Source organism: Gavia stellata, chromosome 20 (genome assembly GCF_030936135.1).
Source record: "Gavia stellata isolate bGavSte3 chromosome 20, bGavSte3.hap2, whole genome shotgun sequence".
In the NCBI taxonomy this organism is placed as follows: domain Eukaryota; kingdom Metazoa; phylum Chordata; class Aves; order Gaviiformes; family Gaviidae; genus Gavia; species Gavia stellata.
The window spans coordinates 2,787,266-2,811,175 of record NC_082613.1 but is presented as its reverse complement, the minus strand read 5'-3'; the positions used below and the strand labels follow the sequence as shown (position 1 = coordinate 2,811,175).

The 23,910-nt window shown below is 45.5% G+C and overlaps 1 protein-coding gene across 1 annotated transcript; it reads right to left on the bottom strand.

Annotated features, from left to right (window-relative positions):
* Positions 1–364: 364 nt before the first annotated feature.
* CHRNA4 (cholinergic receptor nicotinic alpha 4 subunit) lies at positions 365–23,415 on the bottom strand. Its single transcript, XM_009815383.2, has 6 exons — positions 23,355–23,415; positions 21,944–22,095; positions 18,488–18,532; positions 18,287–18,396; positions 6,405–7,785; positions 365–490 (listed from the first exon to the last, which is right to left on the bottom strand). The coding sequence occupies exons 1-6, from the start codon at positions 23,413–23,415 to the stop codon at positions 365–367; spliced, it is 1,875 nt and encodes a 624-aa protein (XP_009813685.1).
* Positions 23,416–23,910: the final 495 nt, after the last annotated feature.

The following is a 23,910-nucleotide window of genomic DNA, read 5'->3' as shown; positions in this document are numbered from 1 at the left end:
CTGAGACCTCTGAAGACGACTGGAGCTAATTTGCCAGGGGCTGGTTTGTAGATGCGAAGCCTCTTTATGTGCTGCTCTAGGGAACAAGCTCGTGTTCTTACATTGCTGAGTATATGCCAATGAATGCCACCATGCTATGTACAAACTTTAATAAGAACTTTTCCCCTAAATTAGATGGAGGAGATGAAAATGGCTTGGCAAAACGATGCGACCTCGGAAAGTATTCTCAGAGACCTCTGGAGCAAATCAAGCGTGGACACGCAGTAAATTATTCAAAGGGTTCCCTCCATTTCTCTGCTCCTCTCCTTCCAGGTGAACTAAAATCCACAGAGTGGGATATACTTTCTTCCTTATGTGGCTATATTTAGATCATTCCTGCCAGCCATGGGGGGAGGAAGAGACCAACAGTTCCCAGCAAACACACAATGATGAACATCCAGAGGAAGATCCTGTCAATGACCATTGCAACGTACTTCCAGTCTTCCTTCACCTGGGAACACAGAGATGAAAGGCTGATGATTAACGTTTATTTGAGATTAAAACTTATGAAGACTATTAGTGCTTTATTCCAAAATAGGATATTTCAATTTAAGTGCAGAGATAGGAGGGAAAGGTCTCACTTACATTTAGTGCTCCTATATGATGGCAAAGATTTATTCTATCAATTGCTGATGTGGGAGACAGATTCCCAGACTGTGTGGGTGTGCATGTGCAGTTGCAAACCCTGTTCACAGCTCCTCAGGGATGACATACGCCTGTGGATAATTAAGCTCGTCTGCACACTCACTATCCCATTTTCCATGAGCAACAGCTGTAACTGGGTGTGTAAATGAGGCTGCAATTCAAACAGGGGAGGGTGGGGTGGGAGGGAAAGAATTTACTTGTTTCCCCATGCTCATAAACAGATTTGCTTACAGATTAGCAAAGCCAAACTCTTTCTGTGAAGGGATTTAGAGCTTTGGGTGAGTAAGCACTGAAAATGAACCAGCAAATGAAAGAAGTGGTCTTCCTCACCCTGCTTTTTCCCCACTTCTGTCTTGCTGTGGGAGGATTTTCCAACAATTCCTCTCTGGGGAGGTCTAGTACTTATTAGTACCATCAGGCAAGAATTGTAAATAGCTATTTCATCAAGTAAGAAACCACATACATATGAAAACCTCTTTTATTACATTGCTGTTATTAATTTCTTTCCCAGGAAGAGGACTGATCACACAGCAAAGTTTGATTTGATACGGCTGTAGCCATTATAATTTCCTACAATATACCGCTTGGTGATTAATAGACCTGAGGGCTGAAATCTGGCACGCTGCCTCGCTCTGTAGGGAGAATGTCTCAGCGGGAGCTGGCTCGAACCTCTTCAGTGGTCGTGACTGCAGCAAGTCGGGAGCGTGGTGTAAGGAGGAGGCAGCAAAGCCAAGGCTGCGCTTTGCTGGGGCTGCTTTACTGCACGGACCGGTCTGCGACCCTGAGCGAACAGCGGCTTCACCGTGCCCAAAGCTGCCGTGTAGCCTGGGCTGTAGCATGCGTGAAATGCACAGTACAATAATAATGTAGCACTAACAGTACAGGCCTTTTCATCCACAGATCCTACGTTTGTTTTAAACAGATAATAATGAGGGAGTAGCCCAGAACAGTAGGTGGGACATGGTTTAACGGGCATGGTGGTGTTGGGTTGATGGTTGGACTTGCTGATCTTACAGGTCTTTTCCAACCGTAGTGATTCTGTGATTCTGTGAGCTAAAACACGATTTGTATGAGACCTGGCTTGATTTTATTTTTTTTAAGGATTTGCTGATGATGCTGAAAATTAATTTTGGAAAAGGAAGCAATCCAAATATCAATCAAATAGCCATTTGCAGCAGATGATGTTTTCACAGGTACAGGGGCAACTTCGGGTCCTAAAATAACATGCTCTGTCAAGCACCAAACAAATAAGCTCTGAGCACAACACAGTGACTCTGAAAACTCACCTTGAGTCTTCTCTTTCTTCGTCAGTCACAGATGCACCACTAATTTTATACCTTGTGGGTGGTACAGAGAAATCATGATGTGTCAGAGGAAGAGAATATACAATCCTGGCTTCTGTGACCAATGTTGTGACCTTTTATTGAGCTAAGAGAATAATTCCTTGCAGGTAAGGTATGTGCATTTACCTCATTTTGGCATCCTGAACCCTTCACAAACTGATCGTGAATCTTCCGATGTCGTCACTCTGTGCCTCAATGCAGACAATGTTCAGCTGAAGCAACAGCAGCAAAGTGAGCTTTTTAACTACACCTCTCATTATTTGCCATGTGGACTGCTTGGTTAGGCCTTTAAATCATCTGGTATTGCTCCGGCTCCTTGGTTCAGCTTTGTAAATTGGGAAACGAGGCACACACTGGAAAGCATGTCATGTTTTCCCATAATTTGTTGTCTGAGCAAAGCATCTTAAATTTCAGGAATACCTGAACGTCTTCAAAAGTGTAAGAATCGGTTAAATGTTTTCATGGAGTGGATAATTTTATTCCCTTTAAAAACAGCACCAAGTTAAGGAGGCTTTTACTATTCAATAGGCAGGGATAAACAACGGAGGTTCATCCTGAAGCTTGCTGTCTTCTTGGAGGAACCCATGTTGTTTTATGATTGTACAGCCCTCGTATGTATTAGATGTATTAGCACGTCCATCTGTAATTAGGGAGAGTAAAAGAAATAGTGACCCTGAAATCAGAAAGAATTCTTTCATCCCAAGGATAAGGTCTCAGTGGAAAACTCCCCTTTGCTGTACGTATTCTGGTCTATTCATCACTTGAGGGTTGGAGTGAGTTTCTGATGCTTAAAATTCCTGGTGAGAAGGTCAGCTAAGCAAGCTCTGGATGATTGTGTTTATGGGATTAGTGTCTCCTGATGCAACCAATGTGTAAAGAAAATCTGAAATTTACCATCTGATGTCCAAGTGGAAAGCTGGATTGAGTAAATAGTGCCCCATTCTGGCAAAATAAGCTTTTCTGAGTACTCGTGCCAGTAAAAGTAAGTGCTAGATCACGTGAAGAAAAGAAACGAACTAGGTGAGTTTCTTGTTGAGAAAAGAAGGGGGAAACAGGAAAAGAGGAACAGCTTGAAAAGTTCAACAGAAATTTGCTTTCAAATGTAATGGTGTGTGCATAAATACTCAGGCCATCTTGAAAATGATGGCTGGGAGTGCATCAGATGTTTGCAAAATCAATATCCAGCTTCAGACCAAGAGCACAGAAGGGTGAAATTGGAAATTATGGAGAGACAATGCAAAAAAAAAAAAAAAAAAAAAAAAAGGAGTGGTAGTAGGAAAAGAAAATTATCAGGATTTTTTGTTTTCTTTTGTTTTCTGACAGCGCTGTAGCATTTTCCTGTGGTCCAGCACCTCACGTGGAACATGATCCGCAGAGGCCTCTCTGACAACATCTATGCAGCTGCCAACATCTGCCACCCCAACTCCTGAGCTGTATTTTGATTAGTTTTTAAGAAGCTCACTCAAAACTATTTTCAGGAAAGGATCAGGGGCAGGAACCAGCTGACTCCCCCACCTCCAAATTCCTGAAAAGTAAGGGAATCTGCGGCTCTTCCCCGGTCCAGCTCCCTGCAGGTCTGAGCAGTGGGAACAGGGCATCCTGCCCCAGGATTTGAGTGGAGGGTTGAGGTGCCTTGGTGACATCTGATCCCCAGGACCCAGAGCCTGCAACTCAGATTAGAGCAGTCCCGGGTGGTTTTATTGTACTTTGTTAAAAATAAACCGGTGAGATTATCCCGTGTTTCCTCCCCCTCAGCTACATTCTCTCCCATTTTATTTTTAAGCTGCCTTCAAAGTATTCTTATTAGAGTAGTCCGGAGATGCACACAGGCATGAGGACAAGGCTTTCCAGATGGTGCTGTTGGTGTCTGGTTATTCTGGTTTGTGTGTGACATGCAACTTGTTTTGCTTCTCAGTCTGCAATTAATTTCTAATGGCATTTCTATCATATGCTGGGACAAGTCGGTCTTGCATTTTCCCCGGTGTACCATTGTGCTCATATTGTTTGCAGATATCTTTTTGTAAGAAACAACTGCCTCTTGCACTTCCCATTTTCTCTTTGCTGAAGCACTTAATTAAATGAACTATTTACTTTTAATTTAGGAGCACTGCCCCTGTGGCAATGGTGCTTTAGAAAAAAAGACAGGAACTTCAAAAGAAGCTCTGTTCTCATTCTGGGAAGGTGCATGTCTCTGAAAATATTTCCCAGGAGACAGCGAGCTGTGTCTCAGGGGCTGCAGCTGCATCAGAGGTGCCTGCTGATAGCTTTGTTGAAGGCTTCCATGAAGAAACGCCACAATTTGGTTTTAAGATGAATGCAAATTTCTGACTACTGATTTTTTCCCCAATAAATTCTCATTTTATTAGATCAGTTCTGCTCCTTACAGTAAATTTCAATTCCAGAAGATCACGTTTCCTTCTTCTTTGTCATTTCCACCTGGAGAAAAAATGGGCTTTCCCACTTGACATTACTTGCATCCAGAAAAAGAAAATAGTATAGCCTCAAACCGGGCTCAGCAATTCTTTCCCCCAAACCTGAAAACCCAACCTCTGCCTACCGTGCCAACCACAACTGCTGTGGAAGAGCAGAAAACTGTGGGCGGGTTTGCAGGCTCTGCCTGGGGAACCTGGTGCATCGGTGGTCCTGGGGGTGACCCTTCTCCACTCATTGCTGGGAGTTCCCCTGGTGCCTTTGCTCACAGCCTGGGCTGGCGGGAGGTCTGGTGAGAGCCCTTGGAACTGCTCCTTTTCTTCTGCTTTTGATGTTTAGTGCTGTAAATAACTTTCTCAGGATGATCGTTTCATTTCAAGAGGGAAGAGTAGTGGAAGGTGTAAGAAGAAAATTCATGGCTTCTGCAGACTGTTTTCATTTTGAAGAAAGTTGCAATCATGGATTAAAATGAAAGAACCCAAGATATTCATTGACTTACTTCTTGATGATATCAACAAGCTTAGCAGAAAGAGAATCAATTTAAATGGGAAGTATTATTGGTGTAATAGTCTTTCATTTGCACCAGGGGGAAACAAGTGAGTTAAAATCAATTAACTTCCACGGGTTTACTTGTGATTATTGCTAGGAGGAGAGAGCAGAGTTTAATTCCCGCAGTCCTAATGTGCTTGTGAAGTGCTTTAACCCGGCAAAGAGTGCTGGGCTGTCAACTAATGAAAATGGGCATTCACAGTCCATCTTTGCTACAGATTTGTTCTGTGTCCTTGAACAGGTCACCTCATCTCTGTATTTTTTCTGTCACTCCTCAAAATGAGGAATAAACAGTTACTTTCTCAAAGGGATGTTGTGAAGTGAAATACATTAAAGAACAGAGGCCTCTCAAACTATGGTACCAAGGAGTATATAAATGGACAGTACCACTTAATCTTTTGTTGCTGCTGCCAAGTGCTCAGTGCTGTGAAAAATGCAAATATAAAGACACTCTTCATGCCCAGGAAGTCTTGCATAAAAGCACTATCACTTGCACTGACTCTAAATCCTGAGAAAATCAAACTGTAATCACAGCTGAAAAAGTACCTTTTGCTGATGTATTCTTCTAGGAAAAGCTAGATAAGAATTTTCTTTAGCAAGAACACTAACTTCAGGTTATCTTGTGCCTTCCTTCGTTATGACCATAATTAGCTAACACACCATATCCATAGTATTGCAGGAGGAAGAGCTACAAGAGGTGTGAAAGGATGTGGCATTTGTACATGCATCACCATCTCCATTAAAAGAAATTCTTTCAGCCTCTACTTTCCTTCTCTGTTTGTAGCCATATTTACCCCTTCAGAGTAAGCGTGAAATTTGTCTGTCCACCCACCTTCCTGCACAGAGCCAACTGCTCCAGTGGAAGTCCACTAGTGAGGATTTGCATCACACAGAGCTAAACATACCCTGCAACGTCCCCACACTACTACGCGCTTCCCACATCCACAACCTATTCTAGGAATTTGCTTTCCTAGGCTCGGTAGCCAGAGTCAATGCTTAATAAAAAACAGAGAGTGTGAATTCCCCATCTGTCAGAGGCTTCTCTATACGTTCCCAGCAGACGACTGCTTTTTGGGTTTCTTTCACAATCTTAGCTGCTTCCTTCCTATCTAACAACAACTTTACTCCTGTTTTCTGCTGGAGAATCTTATTGTTCTAGAGCATCCCTGAGCATGCTCTGGTTGTGCTACCCCCTTGGCCCACATGCCTGCCCAGACCCCAAGGACAAACTCTCCAGCTGTGCCTATGGTGGCCAATGTGTTCAAAAGCCACAGTATCAGGATGGCTGAGCCTGCATCAGTGCGTATACTCTTTGTAAAGCCCCCAGGTTTGGTGGGGCTTCCTTAGCAGCTCTTTTTTGACTTACCCAAGGAAAGCAGGCTAAGTTAGCATACTCACTGAGAAATCCGCGTCTTCTGCCCGCAGGTGGTCTGCGATGTAGTGAACCCCTTCCACTGCCAGCTTCAAGGCTGGGGACATCAACACAAGATGTTGCTCTTTGGTGCTGTGAGTCTTGCTTCCTTGAGCTGGTGTGCCAGCTGCCTCGCTCTTTTTGCATTTACACTTGCACTGAGGGGGCTTGTGCTGGGGCTGCTCTTCATTTAGGTGGCACCTCTGGGATGCTGGAGAGCCAGTAGATTGTCCATTGGTCTGGGAAGAGTCCTCTTGCAGGTAGCAATACTGGATGCTCCGGGACCTACAGCGGATACTCCCTTCCTCTGCCTTATCAGGGCTATACATCTGCTGAACGCTTAGTGACCTGGCTTTTGAGATGGAGGTGGTCTGGGTGTCACTCAGGGGGTGGCATGAGGGTTGTGGAGAGGAGCAGGTCACCTGTACAGGCTCTGGGTGCAGCACAGAGTACTGCCCAGAAGGGGACTTGCAGATAGGCTGAGGCTTGGCTGGCTCCTCGAGGTGGGCACAGAACGAAGATGTGGGTGATGGCTCATTACTCTGGGGGCTGGGGGAAGATGAGGTAGTGAAGTTGGGTTCCACGTCGACCTCAGACCAAAGTCTTGGTGTATTGGTTATTTTGTGCATGGATTCAATGAGCTTCTTGCAATTGTCTTTCACAGTGGAGGGACGTTTCATGAAGAGGAGGCGTGGGACTATGTCAAGGAAGATCCTCCTCACCCAGTCAGGCATCGTGTGGGTACGTGGCGAACGATGGTGCACGTTGAGCACAAAGACAGTGATGATGATAGACAAGGTAACAAATATCATGGTGAAGAGAAGATACTCTCCAATCAGCGGGATGACCAAGGAGGTAGATGGGATGATCTCTGTGATGAGCAGCAGGAACACAGTGAGGGACAGCAGCACAGAGATGCACAAGGTTATCTTCTCTCCACACTCAGAGGGCAGGTAGAAGACCAGGACAGTCAGGCAGGAGATCAGCAGGCAGGGGATGATCAGATTGATTGTGTAGAACAGTGGCAGCCTCCGGATAATGAAGGAATAAGTTATATCAGGGTAGATCTCTGTGCAACATTCATATTTCTTGCTGTTGTAATTGCCCACAGCATTGATGATGACCCATTCTCCGCTCTCCCAGTAGTCCAGCTGGTCCACATGACTGTGCATGCTCACCAAGTCTATCTTGGCTTTGTCATAGGTCCAGGAGCCAAACTTCATTGTGCAGTTTTGCTGGTCAAAGGGGAAGAAGGTAACATCAATGCTGCAGGAGCTTTTATAGATAGCAGGTGGCATCCATTTAATTCTCCCATCATAGAAGAGGTGGGCCTTGGTCAGGTGGGTGACTGCAAAGTCACCGTCAGCACTGGGGAGAGATGGAAGATAGAAGAAGACTAAGGCTTCTCTGGGACATCTCAACTCTATGAAAGAAATAGAATATTTAGTGCCTGGCTTCCAAAAATGCACTCTGGGGCACCTGAGAGATGCAAGAGGCACATCATGTGCAAACACTGGATCCATCCACTCTATCCAGTGGGTTTTGAACTCTGTTGGCTTATGCAAGCACTGCATTTGCATGGAAATGTCAGCCCTCACCTTGCATTAAGTCAGGTCCTTGAGGTGAGTGTACATAAGTTTTCCTCAAAGGTGTCCCATAAATACCCTGGAAAGGGTTGAGTTTGCTTTAGAGAGATGGGAGAAACCACTATCAGGTAGTGTGGCTGTGGGCTCTGCAGAATTAATTGTGACAGCTGCTATAAATGAAACAGTGTTGGGTAATCGTTCAGTCTCTTACATGAAAAACAGCAAGAACATCCTATTAATGGGAATAATGAAAGTTAATCTCTTGATTTCCCAGTCAGGAAAAGAGCTGTCTTTTATGGTGTCTTCTTACAGGAACTCTCAGTTGGGGTCTGTGTTCTGGTATAAGAGAAATAGATAACAACCCAGGATTTTATACCAGAAAGTGAAAAAGCTATTGCATAAACAGCATTTTTTTTGTTTGGATCTGCTTTTCTCAGCTGATCGGTGCACTGATTTCCCGCAGCACCGTGCCGTGCAACCGTGACACCGGCTGCTTCCAGCTCGTCATGGGCACTGGGATACAAGCGAAGGAGATCAAAAAAGGCAACAGGAGGGGCAAGTGCACTGGGGATTTGGGGGAAGAAAGACCACCAAGGAATGCCATACTCAAGCTGTAATAGTGTTGGAGAAAGAAGGGAGACTGAGAAACTCTGGGAATGGGATCCCCAGCCCTGGAGACAGCCCTGTCCTCCACCCGCCTCAGCATCACCAGCTGCAGCTCCGCTCCTTCCGCACACCCACGGCTCTGCTCCTACACATTAAACATTGAACCCGCCACTCGCCCCGGTGCATGGAATCACAGGATCACACAGAATCACAGACTCACTAAGGTTGGAAAAGACCTGTAAGATCATCAAGTCCAACCATCAACTATCACCTCAATGCCCATTAAACCACGTTCCACAGTGCCTCATCCACACGTTCCTTGAACACCTATGGAGGCCACAGACAGAAATTAGCTCATTAATAGATTCAGTTAGCTCAGTGGGTACTTAATGCCCTACATGGCTATGCCATGCCCTGCTCCTCCCCTGCTCTCAGTGAGGAGGACATGTGGACTGTGACACTTAAGCTCCACATCTGGGGCTGAGTCCTCATGTACCTTCTCTACAGCAGTGTCCTTCCTCCAGGCAGCGGCTGCAGGAACTGCAGCCTGCGTTAGCTTACGCAAAAAGGCAAAACTGAAACATTCAGAGCTGCACAAGTGATAGATCTCCTTGTTCGAATAGTCATCGTGATGGAGACCGGGTGTTTGGATCACAAAATTACACCTTCACCTGAAAATGAGCCAAGCCCCTATATCTCCAGCCTCTTTGTGCAGTGACTGGCTGAAACTTCAAACCTCCTCTCTCCCTTGATTTCTACTTGCAGACAGAGGATTTTGGTATCCTTAGACAGTCACAACCTGGATCAAACACCCTGGTTCAAGAAGCCTTAAAATGTGGGTGAGCTTTGGGTAGAGCTGCTATTTTTTTTTCATCCTAAGCAAATGTCTGAAAGGTTGAAATCCCAACTGAAAAAAGCAGGTGGAATCTGTTTGTAGAGCAATGCCCTCAAGTCTAGCTACAGGAATAGAGAAAAGAGCATCCAAAAAGCAGGGAGGGAATTGGGGACCGTCTTACACACCCGGCTGGAGCCACTGCAGAGCTCGGGCATATGGAGGAAGAAGCCTGTTGTGTGATGCCGAGTGGCAAACAGCAACGCTGCTAAACAAAGGGGAAGCTGAGCAGGGGAGGGAGAGCTTCTGCTAAAAACTTGAGATGAATTATTCAGGCTGATATAGATAGAAAGCTCTCTGCTCCTGCCCAGCCCTCCCGGCTGGAGCCGATCCAGCCTGCAGCCGCTTTCCCATCATTGGCAAACTCCCCCAGCCCCACTCTCCTGCTTCAGCGCTCAGATGTGCCGTGACAGCAGCCGTACAGCGACGGGGTGCGTGGGGGTCACCCCTCTCCTCTTCCTCACCAGCAGCAAGATAAACAGCACAGGGAAGATCCGGTGGGGCCCCTCAAGCTGCTGAAGGCAGAGGAACTTCCCTAAATTTATTTCTTTAGGAGATCATCCATTAATTCATACGCAAAAGGCAAAACCCTTTCTGATATTTCGTCTTGCCCTGTGAAGCATCCTTGTCAGTCCATGACCACATTGGCTTCCAGTGAGACTGGTGTAGTATGGCTCATTTTGGGCAACAGTGGCAGGAGCTGTCTTGGCTAACACGATCTCTGGGTAGAGATGGTACATGCCCCCGACCCCCAGGATCACAGCCCAGATCTTTGTCTTTTGAGACAATTTTCCAGGTTGGTTGAATTAATGAAAAAATGAACTCAGAATTATTGTGTGGGGCAGAACCAGGTTTTTACTAAACTCTTCTTTGTTTCTGTAACGGAAAGACTTTGCTCTTTGTGGCAGATTTTGGAAAAACAAAAGAACACAAAAGGACCCAGTATTCTTTGACCTCTGAACTGGACTTTTTCTAAAGCTTTAAAATGTTTTGGGTTTTTTTTTTTTTAAGACAGCAAAGCTAAAAATATTTAGAAATACAGACTGCTGTCTCAAAGGGATCAAGGCAAAACCACCATCGTGTTTTACTCCAATGCAAATAAAACTGAGCAATGCCATTGTACCATCCACCCAACTTCTTTCTTACCTCTTCTTAAATCTAATTTACACTCCAGGACCACTTCCTTTGGATGAAAACCATCTTATTTTTTCTCCCAGGTTTTGCCTGCACTGTAAAGCCAGCTTGAGACATGAAACACACGCAGCAAGTGGCAGTCCAGTGTTTGCTGTTCTCGGTGGTTTTCTTTCTAAATCTCGATAGGAATTTGGAATCCTAGTCTGCATTTAATGAGATCTCTGAGGCAAGATTAAATCATTCATTAATGGAACAATATGTTTATAATTGGACTCATTACTGAAAAGGGATAATGAGCATCCACTAGTGTTTCCCTTCTTAGGTAGAGCAATGTGTAAGTGGCTGGGTAAACAACACAGGTGTGTGTTTTTTCTTTTGAAAACTGTTGCAGAAGGGTATGAAACTCTCACTAAAAATTCATCCAGGAACAATAATAATTCACATAATTGTGTTTCATTCCCAGAAATGTCTTGTCTGGCAGTTTTGCAGTCTCTGCGTGACTAGCCACACGCCTCTCATGCAAGCATAGATGTAACCAGTGTGATGCTGCAGATCTTGTGTGTCAATTATTTCCATAAATTAGCTGCTGCTTTGATGAGGAAGATATTCTTTAATTGCTTGCCTAACAAACCCAGCCTCATCCTGGGTCCTCTTCGGCTTGCACATTATTACAGATAACACTGGTACTGCCTTCCAAGCTGGATTTTGCCTGCAGTGCCGTGGCAGGAGTGAAACCAGCAGCAGAATAGCTTCTTGCATTTGAGAGTCAGCTAATGACTCTGAAGAGCCACAAAACACCCTGGGATCCTCCCGCCTCTCCCTCACCAACCTAACAGGGCTGCGAAGTAATTCCTGACTTTACTGGGCATGTTTGAACTTCTCATTGCAGTTCAATGTAGAGATATCTGAGCAATTTGTAAGCAGGGTAAATTAGTCGTGCTGTTGTACATAGACTGTATCCAAGCCAGCTATATCGTGCAAAGGTAGTGTTCGCAGTTGTCTTAACTCTTTGTGCATGCATATATTTTTGCCTCGTTCCCCAAGCTTACCACCCACACCGGACCTTCAAGCATATGCTTACTGGATTGGAAGCTACGCTTGCTGGCACCCTGCCGATGCGGGGTGAGCCTAGAGAGCTGCTTTTAGTCTGGGTGAGGCTTTCATCCTGCTCCCCTTGACATGAGAGAGGGACCAAGCAAGGTCGCCTGGCTGTTGACGGTCTTCCGAAGCCTTTCCCCAACCTCCTCCAAGGGATGAAGGTGAGAAAACTGACTGCAAATGAAGTCTGCAGTTAGGAGATTGGGGAAACCCTGTTTTCTTGTGGAAAGCTTTGCTGTGGGAAAACCCATTCCTGGCCAAGCTGGGCCAACAGCCCTGACTGCATAAGGTGACTATTTCCTTAGACAGGAAGGTTGGAGATCTGATATAGCGGGACAGAGAAAATCTGTAGTCATTCCTTTATAGTGGTAGCACATTTTCATCTTGTTCAGTCTAGACCACTGTGTTGTGACAGTTGTCATGAAAAACCATTTGGAAGAAGGAGCGAGTGCAAGGTAAACATCACAACAAGAACTTGAGAATTAAGACAGTCAGGCTCTCCTGATTGCTCTGACCTGACAGCTCTAAAAAATCTGTCAGTAATAAAGTACTGGAGCCCTTATATTTTCATGTCAAATACAACAATGCACACCAATAAAGAGACAAGACGGTCGCTTTTTTTTTTTTTGCCAAAGGAAATAACACTGCTGTGTTCTGCAGCCTTTGATTTCTCATTTCAAGAATAAAGGCTGCTCTTCTAAATCTTCTATGTTTATAAGGGTTCAAGAATGGCATTGTTTTACTGGCAGCCATCAACCATATTTCATTAAAAAGCTCTGCCGATGGAGAATCTTTTTTTTTTTTTGCCAGTTTCTATTTTCCCTGCAGGGAGGAGATATATCATCTCACAAAATTAAATGTTTTCAGAAGGCATGTAAATGAGGCACACATTTATTTTAATTTCTGATGACACAATTTAAATCCAAACAGAGCTTTAAAAGCCTGAAAATTAGCTATATACATATATGGATATAGCTAGAATGTCCTCATTTAAAGCATTTTTCATCAAAGAGCAGTAACCAAGAAAAATTGCAGTTTCAAGACCCTTTAAAGAATGTACCCTGCACCCTTTTGGTACACATTAAAGAGATGTTTCTGTAATGTTCAGATTAAAGTACTCTCCAAAGGCAAACCAGAGAATATTTTGTTTAACCATTGTTTTGTGCTACCAAAATGATAACTAGAAATGCACAGGTTGGAAGAGACCTCTGGAGATTGTCTAGTCCAAACTCCCTGCTCAAAGCAGGGTCAGCTACAAGAGGATCAGGACCTTGTCCAGGTGGGTTTGAAATATCTCCGAGGTCTTGGCAACCTGGGCACAAAACATCTTGGGTACATAGACGGAGGTGTCTGTGTACTGATGTGTACTTCTTTTGGTCACAGTCCAGCTTTTGCTTTCTTGAGATATTTAGAAATCAGTGGTAACTGATATTTGGTTGTTCCTCAGTAAAATAGGCATCTGTCTCAGAAATGGCTGTGCTGCACTGATGAAATAAGTCTCTCAGAAGGTTCTAACAGTGCTGAATTTGTGCATTTTGCTTCAATTCTTGCCTTTGCCAAGCATCCTCGTCAGCACTTTGGAGGCAAAACTCTAGCTCTGTCCTTAGCATAGTGGTAGGAGAAGTCCTTGGATGCTAACACTGCAACAGCCCATGAGAGAGATCCCTCTTATAGATTTCTTTCTATCAATTCCTGTATTACTTGACAGAGCTTGGCAGCAAACCTCAAAGGCATCTAGAGATATAAGTCCTCTCCAGAAACATAGTCATGTAAACTCCCAGAAGAATCAGGAAAGCTTAAGTGTGAAGCAGCGATTATGGGCCTATTGTAAGTACAATCGTCTGGGGCAAAATGACAAGATCTGTGCAAGTAGACACATACACACGCAAAGAAAAATGTCAAGAATGTTTCCAATATTTTGAAGGTTAGACTAGGGCATCTTTTGGTATTTCCCCTCCAAACAGCTTTGGGATGAGTCAGGAAACCAGTGTTACTCCATATGTCTCACTGGTTGCAAACATCATAGTGTAGTTCAAGAGAACAAGCCTCTGTAGTATAGTTCAAAAGAACTCTCTGCTTTCTCATGATTTTCAAAAGCCGCCTGCCAGATGATCTTCTAACCCAGCCCAGTAATCCTTTGTGCCCATATTACCACTGGCTGAATTCCTCAAGATACTTCCTACTCCTAATTACAGACATTTGTATTTGAATTCCCTTCATGCATGATCTTGTCTTTTATTCTTTTTTTTTTTTTTTGTGACTACGGAGGCTAAGGCAGGGATTACTTTTTGCAACAGCTAACACCAGAAAATATTGAGAAAAAAGAAAATTTTGAAGTCTGAATGCTCCCGGTAGCTTCTTCCCGGCTTTTACAATCATCAGGCTAGAGAAGACAAATGCTATGATACTATCATGAATATCCAGTTGAAAACTAGCCAGTGAAGCTCGCATTTCAAGTTCCCTGCTCATCCATTAGGCTCAAGGACATGGTCTTGCATTCCTCCGGGCAGCCTTTAGCAGCTGGAGCAGCTGGCTGCGAACCTACCATTTCAGGGTTTTCTCCTCTGGAGTGTTTATGTTGCATGGGGTCCAAATGGCTCAAGACAATGGTGGAGAAGCCAAAAAAAAAAAAAAAATCAAAATGCAGCCCCAAGAGTTATTCCCTGATTAGACAAAAAAAATATTTTTTTTTTTTTACTTTAAATATACAAAGGAAAACTAAAATGTGCTTTAGTTCATTCATGAATGGGAAAATAAGTCAATGCAGAGGATTAGATAATTCATTTATAAATGATTTGGTGGTGTCTGAAGAGCCTTTACAGCCTTGGATAAGGAACCACTAGCCTTCTTGGCAGAGAAGAAGAGGCTTTGTCACTTCATTATTAACCCATATTCCTCTGTTATACATATCTATATGTAGTATGCATATACACATGTAGTAGAAACTATTTACAGAGCCTTGGAACTTATCTCATCAAGCCTAAAAATTCAAGAGCATATTAATTTCCCTGTAGGATATTAATATGGGTTTACACTCCTTATGAATGTTGACAACTACATATACTCTCTAGGCCAAACCAGCTGAGTTTACTGATTTAATTTGGGCCTCTAGAGTGGCTAAATGGAATTTTTTGAAAATAATGAGCTTAGATATGAGAATAACCTCACAACAAGGCATTAGGTTTCCTTAAAGATGTAAATCTCAAATCAATTTAAATTTCACTGTTTCTATATATACCCCAAGATGAAAACAGAAGAGGCATTTGTATAATCTCCTGCCCAGAAAGTCTCTTTTCGAGAGGATACCACCCCAAACAGAAATACCGTAGTTCTGCCAGAGCATGTGATAAGCCATAAATAGCTCACATTAAAAAGCCTGAATAGTGCCAAAGGCCAGTGTGGCCAATCTCTCTCTTCCACCAAGGTCCCTGCACATGTTCTCTTGCTCTTAGCAACCCAAAATTATGTGCCTCTACTTTAAATTCCCTCTAAACAATATATAGATATTATCTATATATGTAAAATATGAGAGGGAATCCTTGCTAGCATCACCCATGACTAGTCGCTGTCATTGCAAAGCCTTTCTTTCTGAAACATTTCTAGCTGAGATGCCTGCAAGGAGAAACACTGTCTGGTTATGCAGATGGTGAGCTGCCATGCAGAAGAGCCTCATCTTGGTCTCCCATCACGCTACAGGTTTTGTCTTGCATGCATTGCATTTGCCCTGCCTTGCCCTGCAACTCCTAAAATGCATGAAACCTGATTGTTAGAGTAGTGCAACTAAGATATTGACTGCAGCTGTGTTTGGTAGGAAGTTAGGTAGAAGAGAGAAGTATATCCCAGGGCAGAACACAGTTTACATAAGATTGTATAGAATCATAGAATCATTTAAGTTGGAAAAGACCTTTAAGATCATCAGGTCCAACCGCAAACCTAACACTGCCAAGTCCACCACTAAACCATGTCCCTAAGCGCCTCATCCACACGGCTTTTAAATACCTCCAGGGATGGTGACACAACCATCTCCCTGGGCAGCCAATTCCAGCACCTGACAACCCTTTCGGTGAAGAAGTTTTTCCTAATATCCAGCCTAAACCTCCCCTAGCCCAACTTGAGGCCATTTCCTCTTGTCCTATCACTTGTCACTTGGGAGAAGAGACCAACACCCATCTCCCCACAAGCCCCTTTCAGGCAGTTGTAGAGAGCGATGAGGTCTCCCCTCACCTCCTCTTCTCCAGACTGAACAACCCCAGCTCCCTCAGCTGCTCCTCATCAGACTTGTGCTCCAGACCCCTCACCAGCTCCGTCGCCCTTCTCTGGACATGCTCCAGCACCTCAATGTCTTTCTTGTAGTGAGGGGCCCAAAACTGAACACAGTATTCGAGGTGCGGCCTCACCAGCGCCGAGTACAGGGGCACGATCCCCTCCCTACTCCTGCTGCCCACACCATTTCTGATACAGGCCAGGATGCCGTTGGCCTTCTTGGCCACCTGGGCACACTGCTGGCTCATATTCAGCCGGCTGTTAATCAACACCCCCAGGTCCTTTTCTGTCGCGCAGCTGTCCATGAAAAGAGCATGGACAAATACAGCTGTAAAGAGGTATAGAATTAATGGAAAAGCATTACTGACTGGCTAATGGTTGGTGCCTACATCCATGTTTAATTCATGGATAAAGTAACCAATTAAAAATGCATGATAGACTCATGACAACCAATAGAGGAATGCATGATTATTAATAGTAAGTATGGATAAAGGGAGAGAAGTAGCTTGGACTTAGGTAGCTGGGACACTAGATCCCCCTGCATGGTAGCAGGTCAGTTAGGCTTGCTAGCTGCCATGCCTCCCTGCAAGTCAGCCTGAGTCACGCAATAAGGTGGGCAAGGCTGAAAGGCTCACACCCCAGAAGAGGGTAAGGAGGACTTTCTGGAATAGCTGCTGTGGTCAGCAGAGAGGCAGCTGCTCCCTGGAGTCCCTGTAGTTGCTCAAGTGACAGCAGCAGTGAACTAGGACAGCAGGGCAGAGCATGCAAGGCAGATGCCAAAGGCTACCCAGCTCAGAGGTCTGGGTGCCCATTGACCTCTGGGGGCTGCTTTCAGCATGAAGTCCCAAGTTAGAGCACAAGAGGATACCGAGGCCTTCTTCTTTAGTGCTAGGGCCCTCCTTGCATGGACGATGCTCATCAACTGTGGTGAGCATGGTGAGCCAAGGGAGCAGATGCAGAGATGACACCACAGGCTCTTGTGTACCAGTAGCTCCAGCAAATGCATGGTTTGAAGCACAAAGGTCCCATAGACGACGGAGATTTGTGTAGCACTATTTCCTTTGGCATTATGGTCCACCAAAACAACTACCAGAAGCTCCAAAAATAATAATACTTACCACTGCCATTAATTAAGCAATGAGAAGTACAAGGGCATTAGTTTTTTCCAGTGGAAGCTGTGAACACCTTTCTTGGCTGCAATGTGAGGCACTTGTAATATAATATTCATGCTCAGAGTGTGTCCCTGTAGGATAGGAAGGTCCAAGTGCCCATGAAGTAGTCATTTCCATTGGTCTAATCTCTGAAAGGTGTTATGAGAGGATGCAGTGATTTCCAAGAGGTTTGCAATCACTCCACACCACTGAGGATCAGAGACAAGCTAATGGGAAAGATAACGATTTCCATAGTCTCCAACGCTCACAATGCCCTGGACAGATTGCTCCTTCAGCCATTTTTTTTTTATAAAACAAAAGCAAAATCATATCAAACTAGAACCAGGCAATTGTTTGTTAAAAATGAGCCTGGCTTCCGTTATGAGCATTTTCTCTGAGTGTTAGCCACATACAAAGATGCTTTTTGATGCTTGCAGCAAGTGTTTTCTCTGGAGCCTGTGCTGGGGAGGGAGACTGGGATATCCTACATCCTAGGAGACTGGAGAGCTCTTGTATGATAAGACAAGGAGAAAACAGTCTTGGCACTTGGACAGTCTTTCTAAGAATATCAACAGGCTCCAAAGGAAAGAAAGAAAACAACCACCTTCTCCCTGGGAAAATGTCCATGCAAGAGACAGATTTCAAGCATTCGGGATCAGAAACAAATAGCTATTTAAGAATAATTCTAGAATGGTACTGGGCTGACCTGAAACCTGTATTTGTAGACACACAAGTCTGACATGTTTCAGCATATTTTCCTTATTTAAGCCCATCCTCAGTAATTGGCATTTCCAGCTGATGGTGATGAATTAGGGGAGAGCTCCTTGGTGAAACGAAATTGAAGAGGGCTGAAAGCTCAAATCCAGCTTAATTGTGTATCTGACATGTGAAGAGAAAACAATACCTGACATCCCCCAACAAAACTCACTGTCTGGAGAATGGATCATTAGGAGAACAAAGCCCTTGTGATGAATGTTGGTCATGTCATTTAAGGCACGTCTGGGACAGATATTATGAGAATCTACATGGAATTCAACCACAGAGAACAAAGCAAGGAGGTGTAAGAAGCACCTTAACACCACGGACAGAGAAAATTTGCAAGGATGGGTTTGAGCTCTGGCCACAGCGCTCACACTCACTTGTTGTAGAGGACAATATCTGGCCTCCAGATGAGCTCTGAGGGGATTCGGATGGATGTGACGTTTTCATATTCTTGGGGGTCCCAGCGTAGCTTGTAGTCATGCCACTCCTGCCAAAAACAACGAGGTTACAAAGCTGGGAGAGTTCAGATTGCAAAACTGAAAAGGAACATGGAAAAGCATGTATCTTGGTGCACCCACCTGCTTCACCCACACGTTCGTGGTCATCATTTGATTTTTCTCGTCCTGAAATGCAAGATCAGCTATTGGTTACAGAAGCAGATGAAGCAACCCAAGGAACTATTAAATTTCTCTTAATTACAATTAAGCTCATTTCTGTAATTATAAATCACCTCTGCAGTAAATGTAAGTTCCATCTTGGAAATAAAAAGCAGATGTTTCTGTCATTTAACGTGGGACAGGGCACAGCTGCCTGATACCACTGAACAGCTGAGCCTGCACCCAAGCAATCTTGTGAGCAGACGGACTTGAATTTGTTGGGATTTTCCTCGGTGCTGATGGATTCAGCCTAGGACGATGGGGCCAGGCAGAGGAAAGAGCTCCACAGCTTGCCTTTGACCTGATCACTGAAGGAAGGGGAGTGATGGATCTATATATCCTTACTCACACATGTGTGCATGGATTACAATGCTCAGCTTCATCTGCAAGTCGCGTTTAGTATTTCTACTGTGAAACATTATCCGTGAACACAGTTCTGGAAACATGAAACTCAGCAGTGTTTCTCCTTCCACCAAATACATGAACTTAGAGCCCTATGGACTGGGTTTTCTGAATAAACCCAAGCTACTCTGCTGACATGTAACCCTTGGACAGCCTGGTGTATACCCGTGCTGTCAATGGGTAGACTTTTTCCCAACTCTAAGTACAAATAGTATGGAAAGGTAGAACTATATATACTTTTAAATAACGTAAGGCAGATATAACGCTGGCAGCACTTTAGTAGAATTAATTACTGCTTGCTGCTTGCCTTGCATGCTTGTTATATCCCCTATGTGAATAACTAAGACGAATTATGTGGGGCAGAGCCTAGTGCTGGTCTGATTTAAGTGTCACACCAGAGCTCAGAGCTTATTTGTGTGTTTGTTTCTTTTCTGTCTCTTTTTGGTCAGCATCAAAACCAGCTCAGTCGACGGGGTTCATTTGGAAACAAATTGCTCATCATTAACCTTGCTTTTGTGGCAGTTCAGGATTAATTCTGAACATTAAAAGCCAGGAGGTTCAGTGGGGGCTGTGCCTCCCTCACCTCACTGCTGTTGTGGCACCAAGTGTAAAATCTGATCGAAGGTACCCTTGTCTGGGGTTAGGAACCAGAAGCACATGGAGGAAGGAGGAATACAAAAAACATTCAAATGAGCAACAAAGAAAGGGAAAGTATCCAGCTACTTCCTTGGGTGTCAATGGGAGATGAGGAATGGCACTGGAGAAGGCTGCCATGCCCTGGACTGGACCAATCCTTGAGCATCTGCTCCTCTTACCACTTTGCAATTCAAGCATCTGAGGGTCTCCACCACAGTCACTGCACTGGCAATCCCAGTCTCGCAGGTGCTACCCTTTACTGGAATTTTCCTCCCTGGCTCGGTGCAGACCCTTGGTGGAAACTCCTGCCCATCACTACACCTGAGGGCTCTGCCATCCTCCTGACCCAAGCGAAGCATGACTCTAGTCCTGTGGGTTTCTCTCGTAGGGGGTTTGCAATGTGCTAATGACTGACTGCCTCCTCCGCCTGCACGGCTGACTTCTCCTGCTCGGAGCCAGCCCAGAGGACAGCGGGGGATTCTGCAGCCGACGGCGGTCTTGCACTGCCTGGCCTCTTTTCTCAAGGTGAACGCAGCACACGAGGTCCTGCAGAGACACGGGCTTAGGAGTCCAAATGTGTTTCTCAGTGGCTGCTCCTAGGCACATGCTTGATCCCTTTCCACTTTTTTCTGGGCTCAGAAAACCCTCAGCACACCAGGGTGAGGTAAGGACACACAGGGATGTCAAGTTCCACATTGATTTTTGGTGTGTCGTCCCCCCCGGCTTTTGTCAGCAGGAGCTGGGGTTTGAATACGGCTCTGATTTCTCTTTCAGACTTCTTGTCGTTGGGAGCTGAATGTCGGGTCTAACAATTGCAGCGGGGTTTGCACCAGACAGTGTCACTGTCGGGAAGGGGGAGAGACAGTCGAAGTGCTGCAGTGGTGGCAGGGGGTGTCATCAGTCCCCAGCCACACAGAGTGGAGCAGGAAGGGATGAGAGCTCTCCTCCAGACGTACCCACCAGCCCCGGCACAGAACTGCCTGCTAGTTGCACTTCTAACCACTGACATGATTTTAAGAAGATTAATTCTTCCTAAGTAAACTGGGAAAAGCACTATGAAGCAGGTGTATTGATCCCCTCTCTTCCACAATTCAGCAGCTGCATAATGGAAAGTCTCTCTCATGCCTCCACAGTCGCTAATGTCTCATCTTTAGTCTTATCAATTATTCAGATGAGAACCGTACAACTTCAACATTAGCAACTGCAAACAGCCCTGGATCCCTCAGGCTGACGTAAGAGAGAGGAGGGGAGTGGAAGACCATTTCTGTGCTGCAAAGCTGGAAGCTGATGGCTCGTGCACAAGGAGATGCAGCTCTCCAGCAACTGGTGTCTTTGATTGCCCACCTCCCGCACCACCTCGGCTCTGTTTCCTCTGCATCTCAAAACTCGTATCTCAACATATAAAATGTTGTGTAGAGTCACCTGTCATGATTGTCCCACACCAGTAATGTCTTTAAGTTGCATTACACTTTCCATTATCACCCCCTTTTACTCTGCCACACGGATACAGTAAAAATGACAGCGAGTCTCCGAAAGTCAGGCCGAAACCTGTTCAAGAGATGTGCATCTACACAAACACGCTGTCCTGGCAATTGTTGCACGCAAAGAGGGACAGGAGAGAGAAGCATGTGGGAGCAAGATCTGCACAAGCTGGAAAGCCTGTGTGTGTGCTTAACATCTGCAGGGATCTCCTTTGCATTCAACACTTGACCCCAACACACTGTGATAGAGTAAGTGTTTAAATACCATTTCAGCGTGCCCCAGTCCAGAGTGCAAACCACTGCGGTTTGTACATAGCGTATGCAGTTTTCACATGTCTAACTTCTATTTGAGCAAACATTCAGAAACAATTTTCTTGTTAACATCTGCCAGATTAGCTAAAAACCCTCAAAACTTTCATTTGCAGAAAGCTCTTCAGGCAAGCTATCTTCCAGAGATGCATAAACCACTGTTCCTATTAGCTTGTGTAAATTACTGTTAATAATTATGGCTCAGATGCCAAATCAGCTATTTGGTTTTTTCCTTAGCCAGGACTCCCTGGCATTTATACCAGTTTCTCCACTGCTCTGCTGTGATTAGTCCCACAGGTTTTGATAAGGAATTTGGGATTTTGCCTGTATTAAATGAAGAATAAAGGATCCACTTTGATGACCAGCTACTCACATGAGTCATCCCTCATTCCAGCAGAGCTGTCTGCGTGATAACTCTCCTTTGCTGATAGAAAAGTCTTCCCAACCCAACCCTGGCTCAGCCAGTAAAACCCACATGCACGAGGAACCTCTCCCCGAGCCCCAACCCAGTTAATCTTGGCCGCTTGTTGCACAAACGGGTTGCACTTACAACATCGATGAGCTGGGCAATGGACAAGCCGAAGCGGACCAGGACCACATCAGAAATGTTGGCGACGGGGCGGGACCACTTGTTATAACCAGAGAAGAGTTTCTTCAGGAGACGCTCCTCTGCGTGGGCTCGGGTTTCCACGTGGCCGAAGGCTGCGGGGAAGGCGTGGGGCAGGGCGGCGTGAAACGCGGGCAGCTCCAAGCGCTGCCATGGCTGGAGCCTTCTCTGGGTGGGCTCCCCAGCTAAACCCAGTGATGGGCAAGTAGGGACACATGGGAGGGTGATGCCACCCTGGTGACTTGCCCCCCCGCTACCCCAGGCTTTGCCATTTATTTCTCACTCTATTCACCCACCGTGGCCAATTCCCAGTGTAGGGTTTCTATTGCAGAGCAGGATTGGTCTGCAGAAAGTGAGGGCATCAGTAAAACCATTTGAAAGACACTACATGGGCCATTCTCCCCTGAATCTGCTTTAATTTTTATGGCCACTTCACAGCAAGTTTCTAGCACAGAAGTCTGCGAGCAGGAAAGAGGGATGCTAGAAGGGCAAGACAAAAAGGAAAAATCAGCCTCCTGCTGGGAGATAGGGATTTTGGGTCCGATTTACACACAAAAACTGGCATCAAATGCATCAGGAAAAAAAAGGCAGACTGAAATTCAGCTCTTCAAACCAACCTCCATAGCTGGTCTTTCACAAAAATGATGGGTGAAGGAAGAGGATGGGGGAGAGCACAAATTGGATACAAGAGCACAGTTTCGCTCAACAAGGACTTTAAAAGTTGGAGGCTGCAAGGAGCAGCCCTGACCCCGCACGTACACTACAGGAACCATCAGAGGTGTCTGTTGGTTATTAAAAATTAAAGCCACCTTTCTTCCAGGGGATTGCCGGGGGAGCTGTGCTCCTGTGCCGGCTGGGCGCGGATGCATCTTCCACCACGGATGGCAGGGAGAGGGAGCCGGGGGCTCTCCCCGCATCCCTCGTGGAATATGGCTCCTACTTCATCTTTAGCTGCCCTGGATTATACAAAGGGAAGCATTAGCTGAGCGCTGGCTGCGCTCTCCCCAGCCGGAGCTGTAGCCCGGAGACACATTAACACACTTTACTCGGGGAAGAAAAACCCAGGCAAGAAGCAGGATGCTGAGCCCCTGCCTGTATTCTCCCTCCTGTCCCCTTCCCCACCACGGCTTTAACCCCTTCCCCATCAAACCAGGGAAGGAGCAGAAAATAAAAGCAAAGCACTGCTCAGCAGAGGCTGGTATTTAGGGGACCTGCAATGATGGGGCAGGAGGATGCAGGAGTGGGGGAAATTCCTTGTTGACAGGGACCAGTCTTCACAGCATGCCTTTGAGAGGGATAAGGGAGAAAAGAGCTAAAGAGCAGAGCGGGGGTAGAAAAGCTTTCTCAAACTTACCGGGGAAGATGCTGGCACAGAGCAGGAGGAGGAGGTTTCCTTTAGACACGAGAAATCCCATTGTGGAGCAGAGCTCAGGCTCTAGTACGCAGAGTCTCCCGTCAGGGCAACTTTTCCTCTCCGAGTCTCTGGATCCTCCAGCTTCATTCCCCTAAACTCCTTTCTCTCTCTCCCTGTCGCCTGCCTCTGGGAAGGGATAATAGCTGGTGCTTTGTTTGTTTTTTCTTTTCTCTTCTGACTGATTTCCAGCTCTTCCGCCTAGAAGGATGCTCTTCCCTGGGACACCGATGCACATACACTTGCAAGAGATGCCTAAGGGCTGCAGAAAGCTCCTGCAAAGAGACACGGAACGCACAGCCTCCCCGGGCTCCCCTGCTTGCTCCTCTCCCCTTTCCTACGGGGCGGTTTGGCTGCTCGGTTGGTTTGTTGCTGCTACTGCTGCTGCCTTCACCCTTCCCCCAGCCCTTTGGGCAGCCTTTGCTCAGATTTTGCTGCTGATGGGCCACCAATGCCCACGCCAGTCCTCGGTGGAGCAGAGAGGGAGCACAGTATGTTT

Bases quoted from the DNA above. Each gene is read 5' to 3' on its own strand.
- CHRNA4 (XM_009815383.2), bottom strand. From the start codon at position 23,415: ATGGGATTTCTCGTGTCTAAAGGAAACCTCCTCCTCCTGCTCTGTGCC. The intron at 22,096-23,354 runs GTAAGTTTGAGA...CCTTCCCCGCAG, and splicing joins CTGTGCCAGCATCTTCCCCG to CCTTCGGCCACGTGGAAACC. The intron at 18,533-21,943 runs GTAAGTGCAACC...CTTGCATTTCAG, and splicing joins TTGCCCAGCTCATCGATGTT to GACGAGAAAAATCAAATGAT.